Raw genomic sequence first — 22,578 nt, forward strand, 5'->3', positions numbered from 1 at the left:
TAATGAAAAGGACATCTTTTTGGGGTGTTAGTTCTAAAAGGTCTTGTAGGTCTTCATAGAACCATTCAGCTTTAGCTTCTTCAGCATTACTGGTCGGGGCATAGGCTTAGATTACCATGATATTCATTACCATGAATGGTTTGCCTTGGAAACAGAGATCATTCTGTCATTTTTGAGATTGCATCCAAGTACTGCATTTCAGACTCTTTTGTTGACTGACCATAATGGCTACTCCATTTCTTCTAAGGGATTCCTGCCCACAGTAGTAGATATAATGGTCATCTGAGTTAAATTCATCCATTCAAGTCCATTTTAGTTCGCTGATTCCTAGAATGTCGACATTCACTCTTGCCATCTCCTGTTTGACCACTTCCAATTTGCCTTGATTCATGGACCTGACATTCCAGGTTCCTAGGCAATATTGCTCTTTACAGCATTGGACCTTGCTTCTATCACCAGTCACATCCACAACAGGTATTGTTTTTGCTTTGGCTCCATCCCTTCATTCTTTCTGGAGATATTGCTCCACTGATCTCCAGTAGCATATTGGACACCTACTGACCCGGGGAGTTCCCCTTTCAGTATCCTATCATTTTGCCTTTTCATACTGTTCATGGGGTTCTCAAGACAAGAATACTGAAGTGGTTTGCCATTCCCTTCTCCAGTGGACCACATTGTGTCAGATCTCTCCACCATGACCCACCCGTCTTGGGTGGCCCCACAGGGCATGGCTTAGTTTCATTGAGTTAGACAAGGCTGTGGTCCATGTGATCAGATTGGCTAGTTTTCTGTGATTATGGTTTCAGTGTGTCTGCCTTCTGATGCCTTCTTGCAACACCTACCATCTTACTCGGGTTTTTCTTACCTTGGACGTGGGGCATCTCTTCACGGCTGCTCCAGCAAAGCACAGCCGCTGCTCCTTACCTTAGACGAGGGCTATCTCCTCACGGCCACTCCTCCTAACCTTGAACGTGGAGTAGCTCCTCTCGGCCCTCCTGCGCCCCCGCATCCGCCGCTCCTTGGAGGTAGGGTTGCTCCTCTCCGCCGTCGCCCCTGACCTCGGACGTTGGTAGCTCCTCTCTGGCGCTCCTGTGCTGACACAGCCTGGCACTCTTGGTCGCCGCCCCTGACCTTGGTAGCTCCTCTCGGCAGCGCTTCTGCGCGGTCCTTTGCAGCCGGGGCACTTCTGCGCGGTCCGTTGCAGCCAGCGACATATATATGTATGTATATATTCAAAATATCTTCTCACATGCATCACATGTGATGCTTTAGTCGTGTCTCTCAGTTTGTGACTCCAGTGACTGTAGCCCCTCAGGCTCCTCTGTCCATGGAATTCTCTAGGCAAGAATACTGGAGTGGGTTGCCCAGCTCTTCTCCAGGGAATCTTCCAGACCCAGAGTTCGTACTAGCATCTCCTGCAGCTCCTGTGTTGTAAGCAGATTCTTTACCGCTGAGGCACTGGAAAGCCATATGCATCACACATGCCCCAGGAAAAGCACAGAAACATTCAAATGAGGTCACTACAAGAATACACAGGGAAGTAGTCAATATTGCATGATCTTCCTATACAGGATTGGGGAACGGCCTTCAGCATGTAATTTTTTCCTCAGCGATGTATTACTTATTAAATATTTTAAATAAATAGGAGATGTCTAATATCAATATTCTGCATCTAAATAGACACTCTATGACATTTATATCTGTAATATTTAAAGTGATAGCTTATTAAACTTCTTTGAATTGTCACTTCATAGGATACACGAAGGACACAAGACCACCTAAAACGAGATGACATGATTATGCAGGTTAAACACTCCAAGACGGGACAACTGCAGAAAACAAATACCCTGTTTTTTCTTTGTCACAAATAAACTGTAAGGGGAAAGGTGGACGCAGATTTAATGACCTGCAATATTATAAAGACATAATTCATTAAAGACATATGACCCAAACACAAAATAAATGGAATTTATTAGGATCTTGATTTGGGAAAATAAAACATGAATATTACACAGATGTACTTCAAGGTTGAATAAATACTCCTTGATGTTAATGAACATCTAGTGTTTAAGGATATATAAATGGTTGTTAGTAATTTTAGAGAGTAACTCATTTAAATTTAAATATTGCATTGTATTCTAAAGATATAACAAGATATCTGGAAATTGCTTTCCCATATATTAAGGTTAATGAGTAATTGCATGGTAGCATAGAAGAAATAAGGCTGACCATGAGATAATAATTTTTATAAAAATAGATAATCTATAGATTATTATCTATAGATAATAATACCTATAATAGATATTCAGAGACTCATTTATATTGCAGTCCTATGCTCCTATCTGTGGGAAAATTTTAGAGAGCAAAAAAGTCACATTAACTTCACTAATTAATGACAAATACTAAAGTTATAGGAAAAGCAATACGTATTTAGCTTTCCAGGATCTCTGGCTGGTGGGTGAAACACCATGGGAAAAGAACTCTACATTTCACACATGAGCATTACATGGAGAACCTTTGTGTGAGTTGCTGACTAACTCCCAGCTCACTGAGTTGAGACTAGTCTTACTGTACTCAGAGCCATCAAAGCTGGAAGGCAGGAGAAGTTTTCCCTGACTAAAGGAAAACAAAAATGCAATCTTCACATTTCATAACTTTTCTAATAAACCAGATGTGATGTCACTCTTTGTGAAGCCTGGCCCTTCCCAACCTGCAGGCTCACCTTCCAGGACTGAGCCCAGCCCATTTTCTCCATATATAAGCTGCTGCCGAAGCTCCACTTACAGACCTGCTCCTCTCAGCCCTGCACTGCACCCCTCGCTCCTTCCTCAGTCTCTGCTTCTTCCGGAACCATGTCTTGCAAATCCAGCGTGAAGACCCAAAGCATCCGCCGCAGGGGCTTCAGTGCCGGCTCAGCCAGAGTCCCTGGGGTGTGCCGCTCTGGCTTCAGCAGCGTGTCCCTGTCCCGCTCCAGGGGCAGTGGCGGCCTCGCCGGAGTGTGTGGAGGAGCTGGCTTTGGCAGCCGCAGCCTCTATGGCCTGGGGGGCTCCAAGAGGATCTCCATCGCAGGGGGCAGCTGTGTCATCGGTGGTGGCTATGGCGGCAGAATTGGAGTTGGCTATGGCTTCGGAGGTGGAGCCGGGAGTGGAATTGGTTTTGGTGCTGGGGCTGGTAGTGGCTTTGGGCTCGGTGGTGGAGCTGGCTTTGGAGGTGGCTACGGGGGCTATGGCTTCCCTGTGATCCCCCCTGGAGGCATCCAAGAGGTCACCGTCAACCAGAGTCTCCTGACTCCCCTCAACCTGCAAATCGACCCCACCATCCAGCGGGTGAGGACTGAGGAGCGGGAGCAGATCAAGACCCTCAACAACAAGTTTGCCTCCTTCATCGACAAGGTGAGCTGGGAGCGTCTGCCCCCAGTGGGGATTGCAGAGTGCCCAAGAGAGCCAACTGAGAGACCTGTTCTACTGGAGGGGAGACTCGGGGGAGAGGGGCTGGGACTCAGGCGAGCTCTCCACTGGGATGCAGGACAGGCTACATGTGGACCCCAGGCGATGATGGTGATGGAAATCATTTATAACTACTCATCCCTCACATGGCCCCATTCCTGTCAAGGAAATAGTCACAGTTCTTGATAATCCTGAAGGAAAGAACAGAAAATAAGAGAATGCAATGAGATGGCTTGATCTTCTGGATGGTCTAAGAGAGTTAAAAATGTATTGCAGTGGAAACTCCATTTGAGTCATAGATGGATGATGGATGGAGGAAAGAAAGCAAAAAACTAAAGGGAATTTGAGGAAAAACAACTCAAGTATATATCCATAGAAATAGTCACCTAAGAACCAGAAAATGAGCATTAAGGGACTTTGTATCAGGCAGATTCGGACACTATATGGGAAATAAGATTAAATCTAATCATTAATAGAACTGGAATCTAATCATTAGATTATAAACATCTGATATCCCTTTAACTGAGGCATGTGCTTGGTAAAAGGTCTGCGCAATATGAGAAAAATGCGATGATAAAGTACGTTTGTGCTTGTTCTTGTCAAGAGGAAGACAGGAAGGGTTGAAAGTCACTGACTGACAGGCTCCATAAGTGAGAGGGAGGGAACATCTGACAGCTCCCTGGGGAAACTTGGCCATGAGACCTGTGTGGTGTGAAGCCAAAGAGTCAGGGGAGCAGAACCGTCAGCCTCTGTACAGGGTCTGGAGCAGCCCAGCACCACCAGGACCACCAGATTGGCCCAGGGACGTGTCAACTCACAGATCACCATCTTGTCTTCCTGCAGGTCCGATTCCTGGAGCAGCAGAACAAGGTCCTGGACACCAAGTGGACCCTGCTGCAGGAGCAGGGCACCAAGACCGTGAGGCAGAACCTGGAGCCTTTATTCGAGCAGTACATCAACAACCTCAGGAGACAGCTGGATAGTATCCTTGGGGAGAGAGGCCGCCTGGACTCGGAGCTCAGGGGCATGCAGGACACGGTGGAGGACTTCAAGAACAAGTGAGTTACAGGAGAGAAAACACCTTAGATTCCTGAAGCCCACACTTCAGTCTGTTAGATGACCAGGTCCAAATGAGGGCATGGTTCTTAGGAAAACATGTCAATAGACATGACATTACAGTTGTTACTAAACACAAACCCTGAAGAACAAAAGGGCCATAAAAGTTGAATGGGAGGAGTAATGGAGTAAAGAAATTGGAAACCACAAATTACAACCTTTAGGCTTATTGGCAAAAGTCTCATTTGTATGTATCCATTGTGGGAAGCAGAGATCCCAGGCTGCCTTTTCTTGTATCATCTTCACCCCGACTCAGTTGGATTGTATTCCTTTTAATTCCAGATATGAAGATGAAATCAACAAACGCACAGCAGCAGAGAATGAGTTTGTGAAATTGAAGAAGGTGAGACTGAGTCAGATCAGGGGTTCACGCTCCTTTCCTGAAGGAGAGGGTTCTGAGAAAAGAATCACTGAGGAGGCTAAAACAGGAGCAGACTGCATAGGAGGGCTCATCTGATCCCAGGCTGTTTGCTTCTTCCCCAGGATGTGGATATTGCCTACATGAACAAGGTTGAACTACAAGCCAAGGTAGACGCTCTCACAGATGAGATCAACTTCCTAAGAACCTTCTATGATGCTGTAAGTATCTCTCCACATTCTGTTTCATTGCCTTTAAAGAGATTTGTGAAGAGTGGAATATCTTTGGTGTAGGGGCCTCTCTAAACATCATGAGCAAAGATGGTCAGATGATCTCTTGTTCTGCAGGAACTGGCTCAGATGCAAAGCTACATCTCAGACACTTCTGTGGTCCTCTCCATGGACAACAACCGCAACCTGGACCTGGACAGCATCATCGCTGAAGTCAAAGCCCAGTATGAGGAGATCGCTCAGAGGAGCCGGGCTGAGGCTGAGTCGTGGTACCAGTCCAAGGTGAGTGGGGAGGCGGCAGCTGATGAGGAATCCCTGTGCCTCCTCTGTGAGCATCAATGAGGCTGTAGACCTTAGTGGGGAAATTACAGCTAAGAAGTGGGGGCCTCTCAGGGTAGACCTTTTGGGTAATTATGCCCAAGTCTCGTAGGTCAAAGAACCCAAGCTAGGATGAAAGCTAAAGTAGATCAAGGTGAGTGACCTTTGTTTTAGCTTTATTTCAACGTTGACTCTCAGCAATAGTACAGAACATGGCTTGTCCTGAAGAGAACCAGTCAGTCAGTGGTCTTACCAAGGATGGTGTGTGATGGGTGAAGAGCATCAATGACATAGTAACACCAGTTTTCTTTAAATGTCTTGTGAAAAACTATTAGATTCCTTTTTGAAAGCCTAGCTAGTGTCCCTGAAGCTTATGGACCTCACTTTGTCTCCCTCTGGTTTACAGTACGAGGAGCTGCGGGTGACGGCGGGCAGACACGGGGATGACTTGCGCAACACCAAGCAGGAGATCTCTGAGATCAACCGCGTGATCCAGAGGCTGAGATCTGAGATTGACCACGTCAAGAAGCAGGTACAGTGGGGACCATGGAAGAGAAAAGCATCCTTTCCTTCCTAGACCATCAGGTATCATCAAACATCATGTGGGAAATTTCTGGGAACTGAGGGAAAAACAGGGAGCGAAGGACATGTATTTCCTCCCTGGGAGAGTTTCCCCAGGTTAGAGAGATGGAGCCCAACTCAAGAGTAGGAAACAAACTCAGGATAGGCCGAATCTCTACTAGTCACTGGGATAAAGATACAGTCTAGAGGCACTGAAATGAGATTCTACAAGGGGAGTGATTGAGTTGAGAATTCAAGATGCAAGTTGACAAAGAAAAGTTTAGGACAGAAAGTGTGGAGAAGAATATGCTGCAAATATGCTCATTTTCATTGTGAAAAGAATCTGAGAAAAGACACAGGAAAAATGAGGGTTGTCCAAAACTGTGAAGAGGAAGGAAGGCAAAGTCTCGACAGCTTAAGATGAAATCATCTCACTGAGGATGTTTCTGGCTTTGTATAAGTTATTGTACATCCATATGAACTTACCCAAACTGTTATAATTCAACACAAGTCAATGGGTCCATTTCTTCCTTTGTCCCCTGGTCTTTGGTCTGCAGTGGTATCTTCCAGCCCCATCATCATTAGGGTGGTTAACAGAGAAGGGAATAGATTTTCTTAAGGTGCTCCTAGAATAGTTAAGGTTTGCGGCACTGAGAAAAACTGGACGAAACAAATCAAACCTTCATTTCCATGAGGTCTGGTCTCTAGAGCTCTTCCTCACTGGGAAAGTGGAACGATGTTTCCTCTCCCCTGGAGTCCAGATTCAGGCTCCCCTGCCCTCCTCCCCTCTAGTGCGCCAGCCTGCAATCCGCCATCGCCGACGCCGAGCAGCGTGGGGAGCTGGCCCTCAAGGATGCCAGAAACAAGCTGGCTGACCTGGAGGACGCCCTGCAGAAGGCCAAGCAGGACATGGCCCGGCTGCTGAAGGAGTACCAGGAGCTCATGAATGTCAAGCTGGCCCTGGACGTGGAGATTGCCACCTACAGGAAGCTGCTGGAAGGCGAGGAGTGCAGGTGAGTAACTCACACAGCCTCCGCAACCATCTGGCTCCATCTCCAAGAAGTCCTGCCGATGAGCCCAGGTGGAAGGCACTCTAGTGGTGGTCATAGTGCTACTCCCAGAAGAGCACTGAGAAGGCGGCTCCTGGGGACTCTCCTCACACGGAGGTTTCCCATGCGGGGCCAGCTGTGGCTCCGGGACTCATCGTGGCTGTGTCTTCTCTCTCCTAGGCTGAGTGGGGAAGGCGCTGGACAAGTCAACATCTGTAAGTACCTTCACCTGCCCCCATCCCTTGCCCTTGTGTCCCTCTGACTGGACTCTGTGTGGCAGAGTGAGCTCACCATCTTGTCCTGACCTTGCCCCTTTGCTTTCACAGCCGTGGTACAGTCAACCGTTTCCAGTGGCTATGGTGGTGCCGGCGGTCTCGGCAGTGGCTTAGGCATAGGCGGAGGAAGTGGCTGCTCCTACAGCATTGGAGGTGGCTTCAGTTCTGGCAGTGGCAGAGCCATAGGGGGTGGCTTCGGCTCCTGTGGGGGCAGCAGTTCCTCCATCAAATACACCACCACCTCCTCCTCCAGCAGGAAGAGCTACAAGCACTGAAGTCCTGTCATGGGCTCAAGCTCCCACAATGTCTCAGGCTCCCTCTCCAGTTTCACCACCCTCTCCTCTGGTTGCTTCCTCTCTTCCACTCCCTTCATCTCTTATTTTAAGTTAGAACTGAAGTTATTGAGTGCTTTCATCTCCAACTGCCAATACCTGCTCTACCTGAGCTTCCATTGTTCACCACTGGAAATTAACCACTTGGTCCTAGTCCAGACAGGGAATCCTCCTTGCTTTCCACTGGCCCAGGAAGTCCTGTCTCAGAGGTGCTGTGTTCCTCCATTTCAGTGACTGTGAAAGCAGGAGTGACTGGTTCTTTGATGTACAGCGTCTGTATCTCTGTGTTGCTTCCTCTGCTCTTTGCTCACTTCTATTGCTAAATAAAGCAGATTTATCACATAATGTGTGGTTTCACATAGCTTTTCTTTGTCACCAATGGATCTTGAGGTTTTCATCTGATAAATGCCTTCTCAGGAGTGAAGCATACCCCCAGTGCCCATGTGCTTCACGCTCCTCCTTTAGAGAACTTCAACAGACAGCAATTTAACATCCTGATGCCAGCAGTCCCCTGAGAACAGCCTGGCATGCGGAGTGCGAGGGATCTGGGTCCATCACAGTAAAGTCTGGTTTTACTGCTCAGATGAGGTCTCAGCAGTTTAGTTTCTCTGACTTGTCTCTATGATTCTACCTCCTTCTGCCGCAGTAGTCATCCATATTTCTCAGAGAATCATATTACAGTCCAATCAGATCAGAAGAACATTGACTAGAGTGTAAGATGTCTGATTTATATTTTAAAATGCGTTATGACCACAAAAGTGTGCCTGACAACATGTATCAGGTGTAATTTAAAAGTATATACTTCTGAACTGAAAGTAAGCTTTTAGCAATGCATCCTGAGGAAACAGTACAAAGGCAAGAACTTGTACTTCTGGGATATGAATCCCAATAAAGCTGCACCTGAGAAATAATGGAAACATTGGTTAATTTCAGGATCTTACAGACTCAGAAACAAAATGCAAGTGCTGATTTTTTTAAGTATGGAGACAAAATACGAATGGGAAGGCCTTTTTCCTCACCCCAAAAGCCTCTCAGAGAGACTCAAAGAGGTCGAGTCTTTGCCACTCCAAAGACATGGCCTTGCATTCTCCCTCAGCCATGTCTTGGCTTCCTTTGACTTTCTGAATGGATAAAGAAATCTCATGATACAGTGCAAGGTTGGTCTTCGAGTCAGGCAGTGTTCCTGAGATTTAGTCATTGTTTCCAGTCTGTTTTGTCCACAGCCTTAATCTCAGATGATTTCTCTGGAGAATCCACCTAATACCATGCAAGTTCTCTTCTGAAGAATCGAGGAGATATGTCTGATTCTACGAATGGGGAGGAGTATAAGCAAAGGTGATTCTGGAGCATCTTTCAGCAGCAAAAAGTGAAGAAATAGTCACAGAAGACACTGAAAGAGCTATTAGTAGACAAACTGAAACTTCTTGAGCCATAAATAAATAGATAAATAAATCATATTTGGGTTGAAGCCCAATTATGAAATAATTACTCATGGTATCTACATTGACAAAACAGACTGGCAGAGTTCCTCAGAACTTTCTAAGTCACGAAGACAAGGAAAATCGGACAAACTGTGTCTAAGGGGACACAATAACTAAATGAAACGTAGTTATTATGGAAAACATTTAAGGCAAGGGGTTCAAAGTATCATCTGTATTTTTTACTAATTTTCGTACAAAATTATAAAACAAGCAAGGTAAAGAAAGAGACAGAGTCGCAAAGAAACAGAAAGACAGTTAGAGGGACAGACATACAGAGAAATCATTGAATGGCTAATGATAAAACAATGATATTGACAATCTCATGTTGGTTTTCACTCCAGGAAACTGTATTGTTTTTAATCTGTGCACTTACTAAACCTTTTGATGCTGAACCTTGTTATTTCAAAAAAGAAAGTGTGTTCCTCATGATGTCCTCACTGAATGACATCTGAAATTAAAAGTGGTTACAATTTTGGTATTAAGGAAGAAAAGTTTCAATCTTTTGATTAATGTGCATGAGATTAAAACTTTCAGATTGATTTCTTCTGCCTCTTGAGGGCTGAGTAGAAGAAACATTTTTTCCTATTGAAAGAGTAAAGTCTTGCTTTTGAAGCAAGGAAGGACTCGGCAGTACCAAAGGTTGTTAGATACTGGATTTGGCTCCTAAGGATGCTAGTCAATTGCTTCCTCCAGTATAGGGTCTAGGTACCTGGAAAATACAGAAAAGACATCTTTTTCATAACAATCTCAAATAGAAGAACTTTTCCTACTTAGAAGCTATACCCAAAGTTCACCTTACCTGAATCTTTTGTGATCCAGGATGATCACTTGTGAGCCATACAAGGTAGATTCAGCTATGCTGGCTAGAATCCCCAGCACAGACTAATGAATGACATCACAGTTCGTGGGGGCACAGGGTGTGGCACAGGCAGAAGAGGGAACATTTCCAAAGGTCCCGAGAGCAGATTGCTCTTCTCTGCCCGCTGCATGCCCCAGGAGGCATTCCCTACAGACTCCCTGCTAACTAACGCTTCACCATACTTGTCCTTGAGAATAGCTAACAGTAGACCTCAGGATGGGAGGCAAAAGGTGTTGAGGAGTCCATCTTTGAGAGCAACTGGATATCTTGGACCAGGACTTTCTCTAGTCCATCTCTTCTCTTCAAGGCTGTCACCTTGAAGACTCCAGGGATATCCCTACAACACCAGAAAGGGAGTTCAGTTCAGTCGCTCAGTCATGTCCGACTCTTTGCGACCCATGAATCACAGCACACCAGGCCTCCCTGTCCATCACCAACGCCCAGAGTTCACTCAAACTCATGTCCATCGAGTCAGTGATGCCATCCAGCCACCTCATCCTCTGTCGTCCCCTTCTCCTCCTGCCCCCAATCCCTCCCAGCATCAGGGTCTTTTCCATTGAGTCAGCTCTTCACATGAGATGGCCAAAGTATTGGAGTTTCAGCTTCAGCATCAGTCCTTCCAAAGAACACCCAGGACTAATCTCCTTTAGGATGGACTGGTTGGATCTCCTTGCAGTCCAAGGGACTCTCAAGAGTCTCCTCCAACATTACAGTTCAAAAGCATCAATTCTTTGGTGCTCAGCTTTCTTCATAGTCCAATTCTCACATCCATACATGACCACAGGAAAAACCACAGCCTTGACTATAGGGAGCTTTGTTGGCAAAGTAATGTCTCTGCTTTTGCATATGCTATCTAGGTTGATCGTAACTTTCCTTCCAAGGAGTAAGTGTCTTTTAATTTCATGGCTGCAATCACCATCTGCAGTGATTTCAGAGCCCCGCAGAATAAAGTCTGACACTGTTTCTGCATCTATCTGCCATGAAGTGATGGGACTGGATGCCATGATCTTTGTTTTCTGAATGTTGAGCTTTAAGCCAACTTTGTCACTCTCCTCTTTCACTTTCATCAAGAGGCTTTTTAGTTCCTCTTCACTTTCTGCCATAAGGGTGGTGTCATCTGCATATCTGAGGTTATTGATAGTTCTCCTGGCCGTCTTGATTCCAGCTTGTGCTTCCTCCAGCCCAGTGTTTCTCATGATGTACTCTGCATATACGTTAAGTAAGCAGGGTGACAACATACAGCCTTGATGTACTCCTTTTCCTATCTGGAACCAGTCTCTTGTTCCATTACCAGTTCTAACTGTTGCTTCCTGATCTGCATACAGGTTTCTCAAGAGGCAGGTCAGGTGGTCTGGTATTCCTATCTCTTTCAGAATTGTCCACAGTTTATTGTGATCCACACAGTCAAAGGCTTTGGCATAGTCAATAAAGCAGAAACAGATGCTTTTCTGGAACTCTCTTGCTTTTCGATGATCCAGCGGATGTTGGCAATTTGATCTCTGGTTCCTCTGCCTTTTCTAAAACCAGCTTGAACATCTGGAAGTTCACAGTTTATGTACTGCTGAAGCCTGGCTTGGAGAATTTTGAGCATTACTTTACTAGTGTGTGAGATGAGTGCAATTGTGTGGTAGTTTGAGCATTCTTTGGCATTGCCTTTCTTTGGAACTGGACTGAAACCTGACCTTTTCCAGTCCTGTGGCCACTGCTGAGTTTTCCAAATTTGCTGGCATATTGAGTGCAGCACTTTCACAGCATCATCTTTCAGGATTTGAAATAGCTCAACTGGAATTCCATCACCTCCACTAGCTTTGTTCGTAGTGATGCTTTCTAAGGCCCACTTGACTTCACATTCTAGGATGTCTGGCTCTAGGTGAGTGATCACACCATCATGATTATCTGGGTCATGAAGCTCTTTTCTGTACAGTTCTTCTGTGTATTCTTGCCATCTCTTCTTAATATCTTCTGCTTCTGTTAGGTCCATACCATTCCTGTCCTTTATCGAGCCCATCTTTGCATGAAATGTTCCCTTGGTATCTCTAATTTTCTTGAAGAGATCTCTAGTCTTTCCCATTCTGTTGTTTTCCTCTATTTCTTTGCATTGATCGCTGAGGAAGGCTTTCTTATCTCTCCTTGCTATTCTTTGGAACTCTGCATTCAGATGCTTATATCTTTCCTTTTCTCCTTTGCTTTTTGCTTCTCTTCTTTTCACAGCTCTTTGTAAGATCTCCTCAGACAGCCATTTTGCTGTTTTGCATTTCTTTCCACTGGGATCGTCTTGATCCCTGTCTCTTGTACAATGTCACGAACCTCCGCCCATAGTTCATCAGGCACTCTTTCTATCAGATCTAGTCCCTTAAATCTATTCCTCACTTTCACTGTATAATCATAAGGGATTTGATTTAGGTCATACCTGAATGGTCTAGTGGTTTTCCCCACTTTCTTCAATTTAAGTCTGAATTTGGCAATAAGGAGTTCATGATCTGGGCCACAGTCATCCCCCGGTCTTGTTTTTGCTGACTGTATAGAGCTTCTCCATCTTTGGCTGCAAAGAATGTAATCAATCTGATTTCAGTGTTGACCATCTGGTGATGTCCATTGTAGAGTCTTGTGTTGTTGGAAGAGGGTGTTTGCTATGACCAGTGAGTTCTCTTGGCAAAACTCTATTAGCCTTTGCCCTGCTTCATTCTGGACTCCAAGGCCAAATTTGCCTGTTACTCCAGGTGTTTCTTGACTTCCTACTTTTACATTCCAGTCCCCTATAATGAAAAGGACATCTTTTTGGGGTGTTAGTTCTAAAAGGTCTTGTAGGTCTTCACAGAACCATTCAAATTCAGCTTCTTCAGTGCTACTGGTCGGGACATAGGCTTGGATTACCGTGATATTGAATGGTTTGCCTTGGAAATGAACAGAGATCATTCTGTCATTTTTGAGATTGCATCCAAGTGCTGCATTTCGGACTCTTTTGTTGACCATGATGGGTACTCCATTTCTTCTGAGGGATTCCTGCCCACAGTAGTAGATATAATGGTCATCTGAGTTAAATTCACCCATTTCAGTCCATTTTAGTTCGCTGATTCCTAGAATGTCGACGTTGACTTTTGCCATCTCTTGTTTGACCACTTCCAATTTGCCTTGATTCATGGACCTGACATTCCAGGTTTCTATGAAATGTTTCTCTTTATAGCAACAGACCTTGCTTCTATGACCAGTACCATCCACAACTGGGTATTGTTTTTGCTTTGGCTCCACCCCTTCATTCTTTCTGGAGTTATTTCTCCACCGATCTCCAGTAGCATATTGGGCACCTACCAACCTGAGGAGTTCCCCTTTCTGTATCCTATCATTTTGCCTTTTCATACTGTTCATGGGGTCCCTTCTCCAGTGGACCACATTCTGTCAGACCTCTCCACCATGACCCTCCCGTCCTGGGTGGCCCCACTTGGCATGGCTTAGTTTCACTGAGTTAGGTCTGTGTGATTAGATTGGCTAGTTTCCTGTGCTTATGGTTTTAGTGTGTCTGCCCCCTGATGCCTTCTTGCAACACCTACTGTCTAACTTGGGTTTCTCTTACCTTGGACGTGGGGTATGTCTTCACGGCTGCTCCAGCAAATCACAGCGGCTGCTCCTTACCTTGGAGGAAGGGTATCTGCTCAGGGCCACACCTCCTGACTCTGAACGTGGAATAGCTCCTCTCAGCCCTCCTTTTTCCGTGCAGCTGCCCACCCCCTGGGCGTGGGGTAGCTCCTCTCTGCTGCCACCCCTGACCTCAGACGTGGGGTAGCTCCTCTCAGCTACTGCTGTGCTGATGCAGCAGAAAGGGAGTAGGGGTGGAAATTCATCCTCTGTCGTCTTAGAGGCAGGTCCACTCAAATGTGCCATTTTCTCCAACATTTTTATTGTCCCCAGTCTTTTTTTTTTCTCTCCTTTATTTATTTATTTTCTTGATGTACAACACAGATTTTATTTTATTTTTTATTAAATTTTTATTTTTACTTTATTTTGCTTTACATACTGTATTGGTTTTGCCATACATTGACATGAATCTGCCACGGGTGTACATGAGTTCCCAATCCTGAACCCCCCTCCCACCTCCCACCCCATATCATCTCTCTGTATCATCCCCGTGCACCAGCCCCAAGCCTCCTGTATCCTGTATCAAACATAGACTGGCGATTCATTTCTTACATGATAGTATACATGTTACAATGCCATTCTCACAAATCTTCCCACCCTCTCCCTCTCCCACAGAGTCCAAAAGAGTGTTCTATACATCTGTGTCTCTTTTGCTATCTCGCATACAGGGTTATCATTACCATCTTTCTAAATTCCATGTATATGTGTTAGTACACTGTATTGGTGTTTTTCTTTCTGGCTTACTTCACTCTGTATAATAGGCTGCAGTTTCATCCTCCTCATTAGAACTGATTCAAATGTATTCTTTTTAATGGCTGAGTAATACTCCATGGTGTATATGTACCACAGCTTTCTTATCCATTCATCTGCTGATGGGCATCTAGGTTGCTTCCATGTCCTGGCTATTATAAACAGTGCTGCGATGAACATTGGAGTACATGTGTCTCTTTCAATCCTGGTTTCCTTGGTGTGTATGCCCAGCAGTGGGATTGCTGGGTCATAAGGCAGTTCTATTTGCAATTTTTTAAGGAATCTCCACACTGTTCTCCATAGTGGCTATACTAGTTTGCATTTCCAAAACTGAACCAGGAAGACATAGACAATCTTAACAGACCCATCACAAGCACCGAAATTGAAACTGTAATCAGAAATCTTCCAGCAAACAAAAGCCCAGGTCCAGACGGCTTCACAGCTGAATTCTAACAAAAATTTAGAGAATAGTTAACACCTATCCTACTCAAACTCTTCCAGAAAATTGCAGAGGAAGGTAAACTTCCAAACTCAATCTATGAGGCCACCATCACCCTAACACCAAAACCTGACAAAGATGCCACAAAAAAGAAAACGACAGGCCAATATCACTTATGAACATAGATGCAAAAATCCTTCACAAAATTCTAGCAATCAGAATCCAAAAACACATTAAAAAGATCATACACCATGACCAAGTGGGCTTTATCCCAGGGATGCAAGGTGTCTTCAATATCCGCAAATCAATCAATGTAATTCACCGCATTAACAAATTGAAAAATAAAAGCCATATATTATCTCAAGAGATGCAGAGAAGGCCTTTGACAAAATTCAACATCCATTTATGATAAAAACTCTCCAGAGAGCAGGAATAGAAAGAACATACCTCAACAAAATAAAAGCTATATATGACAAACCCACAACAAACATTATCCTCAGTGGTGAAAAATTGAAAGCACTTCCCGTAAAGTCAGGAACAAGACAAGGGTGCCCACTTTTACCACTACTATTCAACATAGTTCTGGAAGTTTTGGCCACAGCAATCAGAGCAGAAAAAGAAACAAATGGAATCCAACTTGGAAAAGAAGAAGTAAAACTCTCACTGTTTGCAGATGACATGATGCTCTACATAGAAAACCCTAAAGACTCCACCAGAAAATTACTAGAGCTAATTAATGAATATAGTAAAGTTGCAGGATATAAAATCAACACACAGAAATCCCTTGCATTCCTATACACTAATAATGAGAAAGTAGAAAGAGAAATTAAGGAAACAATTCCATTCACCATGGCAATGAAAAGAATAAAATACTTAGGAATATATCTACCTAAAGAAACTGAAGACCTATATATAGAAAACTATAAAACACTGATGAAAGAAATCAAAGAGGACACTAATAGATGGAGATATGTACCATGTTCATGGATCAGAAGAATCAATATAGTGAAAATGAGGACACTACCCAAAGCAATCTACACATTCAATGCAATCCCTGTCAAGCTACCAATGGTATTTTTCACAGAGCTAGAACAAATAATTTCACAATTTGTATGGAATACAGAAAACCTCGAATAGCCAAAGCAATCTTGAGAAAGAAGAATGAAACTGGAGGAATCAACCTGCCTAACTTCAGGCTCTTCTACAAAGCCACAGTCATCAAGACAGTATGGTATTGGCACAAAGACAGAAATATAGATCAATGGAACAAAATAGAAAGCCCAGAGATAAAGCCACATACCTATGGACACCTTATCTTTGACAAAGGGGGCAAGAATATACACTGGGTTAAAGACAATCTCTTTAACAAGTGGTGCTGGGAAAACTGGTCAACCACTTGTAAAAGAATGAAACTAGATCACTTTCTAACACCATACACAAAAATAAACTCAAAATGGATGAAAGATCTAAATGTAAGACCAGAAACTATAAAACTCCTAGAGGAGAACATAGGCAAAACACTCTCCGACATACATCACAGCAGGATCCTCTATGATCCACCTCCCAGAATACTGGAAATATAAGCAAAAACAAACAAATGGGATCTAATTAAAATTAAAAGCTTCTGGGCAACAAAGGGAACTATAAGCAAGGTGAAAAGACAGCCTTCAGAATGGGAGAAAATAATAGCAAATGAAGCAACTGACAAACAACTAATCTCAAAAATATACAAGCAACTTATGCAGCTCAATTCCAGAAAAATAAACGACCCAATTAAAAAATGGGCCAAAGAACTAAATAGACATTTCTCCAAAGAAGACATACAGATGGCTAACAAACACATGAAATTAAGATGCTTACTCCTTGGAAGAAAAGTTATGACCAACCTAGATAGTATATTCAAAAGCAGAGACATTACTTTGCCCACCAACATCGGTCTAGTCAAGACCATGGTTTTTCCTGTGGTCAAGTATGGATGTGCGAGTTGGACTGTGAAGAAGGCAGAGCGCCAAAGAATTGATGCTTTTGAACTGTGGTCTTGGAGAAGACTCTTGAGAGTCCCTTGGACTGCAAGGAGATCCAACCAGTCCATTCTGAAAGAGATCAGCCCTGGGATATCCTTGGAAGGAATGATGCTAAAGCTGCAACTCCAGTACTTTGGACACCTCTGTGAAGAGTTGACTCATTGGAAAAGACTCTGATGCTGGGAGGGATTGGGGGCAGGAGGAGAAGGGGATGACAGAGGATGAGATGGCTGGATGGCATCACGGACTCGATGGACGTGAGTCTGAGTGAACTCTGGGCGTTGGTGATGGACAGGGAGGCCTGGCGTGCTGTGATTCATGGGGTCGCAGAGAGTCGGACACGACTGAGTGACTGAACTGAACTGAACAAACACATGAAAAGATGCTCACCATCACTCATTATCAGAGAAATGCAAATCAAAACCACAATGAGGTACCATTTCACACCAGTCAAAATGATTGCGATCCAAAAGTCTACAAGCAACAAATGCTGGAGAGGGTGTGGAGAAAAGGGAACCCTCTTACACTGCCTCCAGTCTTCTCATGCAACTGTAGCAGCCCCTTTTTGAAGGACATTGCCATCCATATCTGTACTCCCTCACTTAAGAAACTTCTCTCCAACCAATGTAATAATGTTTTTCCTGCTTCTCTTTGCAACCACAAGGCTAGAGTTAATCTGGATTCTCATATTGTTGTGAAAATGAAAGTCACTCAGCTGTGTCTAACTCTTTGTGACACCATGGACTGTATTCTCTGTCTGGAATACTGGGGTGGGTAGCCTTTCCCTTCTCTGGGGAAATCTTCCCAACCCAGGGATAGAACCCAGGTCTCCTACATTGCAGGCATATTCTTTACCACTTGAGCCACAAGGGAAGCCCAAGAATACTGGAGTGAGTACCCTATCCCTTTTCCAGTGGATCTTCCTGACCCAAGAATCAAGATGGGTCTCCTGCACTGCAGGCCAATTCTTTACCAACTGAGCTACCAGGGAAGCCCAGATATCAGGTTTGTTGTAGGACAGAGCAAATAAGGAATACGCCATTCAGAGCTAAGCTTTTCAGATATGGCAAAAAAAAAAAAAAAAAAAGACAGTTATAAAATCATCCTATATTCTCCCATTTGACTTTGAAATATATCTACAAACTTCTGATTTAAGTATTTCCTAATATGTTTTCACATATTTCTAGATCTGTATTTTGAAAAGACTTCAAACCTAGAAGAACCCAGGAACAATGAACATCCATAGCATAAAAATTCTAGCTTATAAATATCATTTCCCAATAAAAGGCACCTCAGCTACTCACAGAAATGACTGATTCCACGTCTGCTTCAAGGTAAGTACAAGGTAACTTGAGACTTCTTGTCCTGATCAACAAAGAAGCTTTCAGAACCCAATGGGCCCCTGTCAAAAAGACCCAGAAGAAAATCTGAAGAACTCAAGTGGTGTAAAATGGGTCAGTTTAAGTACCCAAAAGGTTTAATGCCTGCAGTGGACAGAAACATATTGAATATATATTTTTGAACGGTGGATTTACAATCATACAAAACCAAAATAACAAACAAACAAAACTTCTTCAATTATATTTGGAAATTATGGTGGTCCCAATTCACTGTTTTGAAAATTACAAAATTATAAGAAAGAAGCACTTATTCTGCCTTTCCTGTCTGAATAAAATATATATTACTATTTAAAAAGCAAACAACACAGATTTCTTCTTTATAGCTGACTCCCAATTGATAAGTGAGGAGGAGAGATGTTAAATTCAAAATTAAACATTTGCAACCTCTAATGAATAATCAATGTGGGACTTGACCAATGAATGGTAAAATATTAGATGACAAATTTATTTGGCACTTTTTAATGGAGGGATAAGGCTGGAACTGCAGCTATACTACAGATCAGTCTTAACATCACTAAACTGGACAGCTAGCATTATGTGCCTCACAAGCTGAGGCAATATGAGCACACAGGACCAACTGGGACATAATCTTACCTGAAACAATGGGAAAAGTCTAATTAACTCATGCAAGTACTATATAGGAAAAACTGGGGTTAGAAGTTATATGGCACCAACAGGAAACAATGAACCAAATCAAGTGTAGACGTACTAGAGAAAAAAACAATTTTTCTACAAATCAGTGGTGTTAAAAAGGGATCTATTACAGTATGAAAGACTCTTAAGAGACCCAAGAATCTAGCTAGGATGTTGTTTCTAGAAAAACAGCATAAAAAGACATCTTGAAATAATCAGAGAAGTATGGACATAAATGGACACTCAGCTTCATTATGAAGCAACTGTCGCTACAGATACAAAACTGTTATACAGTTAGATTAAAAAGTCATCCTTTCTTAGGCATGCTTGCAAATACTGACAATTGAAATGACTTAATGTCTTAATTTTCTTGACAATGCATCAACAAAAAAGCAGAAGATTTCAATAACAGAAGTAGAGGAATTAGATGAGACAATATTGAAAAATATGGATAAGTGTTTAATCTGGGAGACTGGTACATGGCTGTTTACATACTATTCTCTCTCATTGTATCCACTGGACTTCCACTGATACAAATTTTGACTAAGCAGTAAAGGAGGTTGTTCCACTGAGAAGAACACATATATTTGGGAATGAAATTTCTGATGATGGTAAATCTGATGTATTGCAGACAACTTTCAGGTGACCCCATCAGGCTCAGGAGGGGCCCCCTGAGTAATGATGTCTTCATTGACCCCAATAGTTTCCATGCAGTGCAAGAAAGGAAAAGTAATATTTCTAGTAGCAATTATTACTTAATATTTTAAATGCTATGTGTTTCAATATAAATATATGAATGGGAAACTTCTGAATGTAGCTGAAATGGAGCCATCTCTCTTTATTAGAAATTGCCTTAAACCAAACAAGGAGAACAAGAATCATAAAAGTAATCTCCACCCTCAACCACCAAAAGGGAAACATCTTAAATTCCTTCAATTTAAAAAATAAAGAATACAAAATCCTTCCTACAGAAAGAGAGAAAGCAATCACAGATGTTGGGAAAACTCAGAGAGAAGATGTCTTCAATGCACATCTCAGAAAATCCAGTGAAGAACACTGTCAAAAACAGACAAATCAAAACTAAACAATGTGGGAAACACAGAACAGTACACAAAGCTAACCCTGAGGTCTTCCTGTTGCCAGGCACCTCTGACTCATGCAAATCCTACTACGTGAATATGAAGAACACGTCCTCAGGTGCATAACCAAGAATCAAAGAATCAATCTTTGCAACAGTCACAAGTGGGTGTGTGGGCTATAGGCAGAGCCTATTTGCCCTGAAGTTTCAAGACACAGGGAAGGCAGGGTTGAGCAAGGAATCAGAGGCAATGCCTATTGGCAGCTTGTTGTTGGAAAAGCAAAGAAAACTGAGACTGAACTGCGAGCCGCTCTGCAGACATCTTCCTTGGCTTGGATGAATTAAAATTAAAGGAACTATTTACACAGCCTGTGTCCTACTGAGAATTCCTGTTATTCTGGTTGCGGCCTGGCCTCTCCTCCCATAAGACTGTCTGTAAAGGCAGGTCCAAAAGGATCTCAAATCATTCAGAGATGAGCCCTTGTTAGGAAGGAACCATTCCGGGACCCACAAAGGACACTTTACATGAAAGCAAACAAATAAACAAGCAAACAAGAAACACAAGGAAAAGGAAAAGCAAGAGGCACTTAGAAAACATTCAGTAGGAAGAAGTCACGGTTAAATATTTCCTAAGAGGCAATGAAACATACATAATGAAATAATAAAGCCAAGGGGCAATAGAGTAAGAAATAAAAGATTAAAATATTAGCTGGTAAACTGCAGATAATTCGTGGAGAAAAAATAAAGCCACCATAGAAATGAAGGCCAGGCTGAAAACAGCCCAAGACCTTGCTGAAGCACAACAATGGATCACAGGTAAAGCGAAGCAAACAAACCATAGGAAATAGCAGTCAGAGAATGCTGCATGAGAACTGAGAGAGAACAGAGCTATGGGAGACAAAGTACATATACCATGAGCATAATTGCAAAAGAGTATATCTATATATCTCATAGATATGTGTATATTCAATATATATTCTCACATGCTTCACATATGCCCTAGAAGAAGCACAGAAACATTAAGTGAGGTGACTACAAGGATACACAGGGAACGGTAACACCTTTACCTGTCTTACTATATAGGACTGGGGAATGGCCTTGAGCGTGTAATTCATGTATTACTTATTTAATATTTTAAAATGAATAAGTCGATGTGTAAATATCAATATTATGTATATAAATAGGCATTCTGACATTTATATCTGTAATGTTTAAAGAGATAGCATATTAAGCTTCTAGTTGGAACTGTCAGTTCATAGCATACAAGAAAGACTTGAGACCACTTTAAGAAGATGACATGATTATGCAAATTAACACTGCCATGTTGGACTACTGAAAAACAAATAAAACCGTTTCTCTCTTTTTTTCTTTTCACAAATAAACTGCAAGTGGAAAGATGGAGGCAGATTTAATGACCTGCAATATTATAAAAATATAAGACGTTAAATATATCACCCAAACACAAGATTTATGGAACTTATTAGAATCCTGATTTGGAAAAGCAAGACACAAAATATAAATAACAAAAACAGACTTTTCCAAGATTGAATAAATACTTCTGGACGTTAACGAACATCTAAGTATTTAAGATATAGGAAAGGTATGTGTAAAAGAACAACTCACTTACAGATAAATATTGAATTGTATTCTAAAGGTAAAACAAGATATTTGGGGACTGCTTTTCAGTATATTAGAGTTGATAGGGATTTGCATTAGAGTGTACAAGAAATAAGAAAAAGGCAATGGCACCCCACTCCAGTACTCTTGCCTGGAAAATCCTATGGACAGAGGAGCCTGGTAGGCTGCAGTCCATGCGGTTGCTAAGAGTCGGACACGACTGAGCGACTTCACTTTGACTTTTCACTTTCATGCATTGGAGAAGGAAATGGCAACCCACTCCAGTGTTCTTACCTGGAGAATCCCAGAGATGGGGGAGCCTGGTGGGCTGCCGTCTATGGGGTTGCACAGAGTTGGACACGACTGAAGTGACTTAGCAGTACAGGAAATAAAACTGACCATGAGAAATTAATTTTTATAAAATCCAGTGATAGGCATACAGAGACCCATTTATATTGCAAATCTACATACCTACCTGTGGAAAATTTTGAGGAAAGCAAAATTTCTGTGATTCATGACAAACATAATAATTACTGTTGTAGGAAAAGCTAGGCTATTTTGCTCTCCAGGATTCCTGGCTGGTGGGTGGAACACCAGGGCAGATGAGCCTCAGTACATTTCACACACGAGCATAACATGGAGAACCTTTGTGTGAGTTGCTGACTAACTCCCAGCTCACTGAGTTGAGACTAGTCTTACTGTACTCAGAGCCGTCAAAGCTGGAAGGCAGACGTTTTCCCTGACTAAAGGAAACCAAAAATGCAATCTTCACATTTCATAACTTTTCTAATAAACCAGATGTGATGTCACTCTTTGTGAAGCCTGGCCCTTCCCAACCTGCAGGCTCACCTTCCAGGACTGAGCCCAGCCTATTTTCTCCATATATAAGCTGCTGCCGAAGCTCCACTTACAGACCTGCTCCTCTCAGCCCTGCACTGCACCCCTCGCTCCTTCCTCAGTCTCTGCTTCTTCCGGAACC

General features: G+C 42.9%; 1 protein-coding gene across 1 annotated transcript; it reads left to right on the forward strand.

Moving 5' to 3' along the window:
* Nucleotides 1-2,852: 2,852 nt before the first annotated feature.
* Nucleotides 2,853-7,628, forward strand: LOC128048010 (keratin, type II cytoskeletal 6A-like). The gene is made up of 9 exons (XM_052640461.1): nt 2,853-3,392; nt 4,290-4,504; nt 4,845-4,905; nt 5,046-5,141; nt 5,268-5,432; nt 5,875-6,000; nt 6,822-7,042; nt 7,259-7,293; nt 7,405-7,628. The coding sequence occupies exons 1-9, from the start codon at nt 2,853-2,855 to the stop codon at nt 7,626-7,628; spliced, it is 1,683 nt and encodes a 560-aa protein (XP_052496421.1).
* Nucleotides 7,629-22,578: the final 14,950 nt, after the last annotated feature.

This window comes from Budorcas taxicolor, chromosome 5 (assembly GCF_023091745.1).
Source record: "Budorcas taxicolor isolate Tak-1 chromosome 5, Takin1.1, whole genome shotgun sequence".
In the NCBI taxonomy this organism is placed as follows: domain Eukaryota; kingdom Metazoa; phylum Chordata; class Mammalia; order Artiodactyla; family Bovidae; genus Budorcas; species Budorcas taxicolor.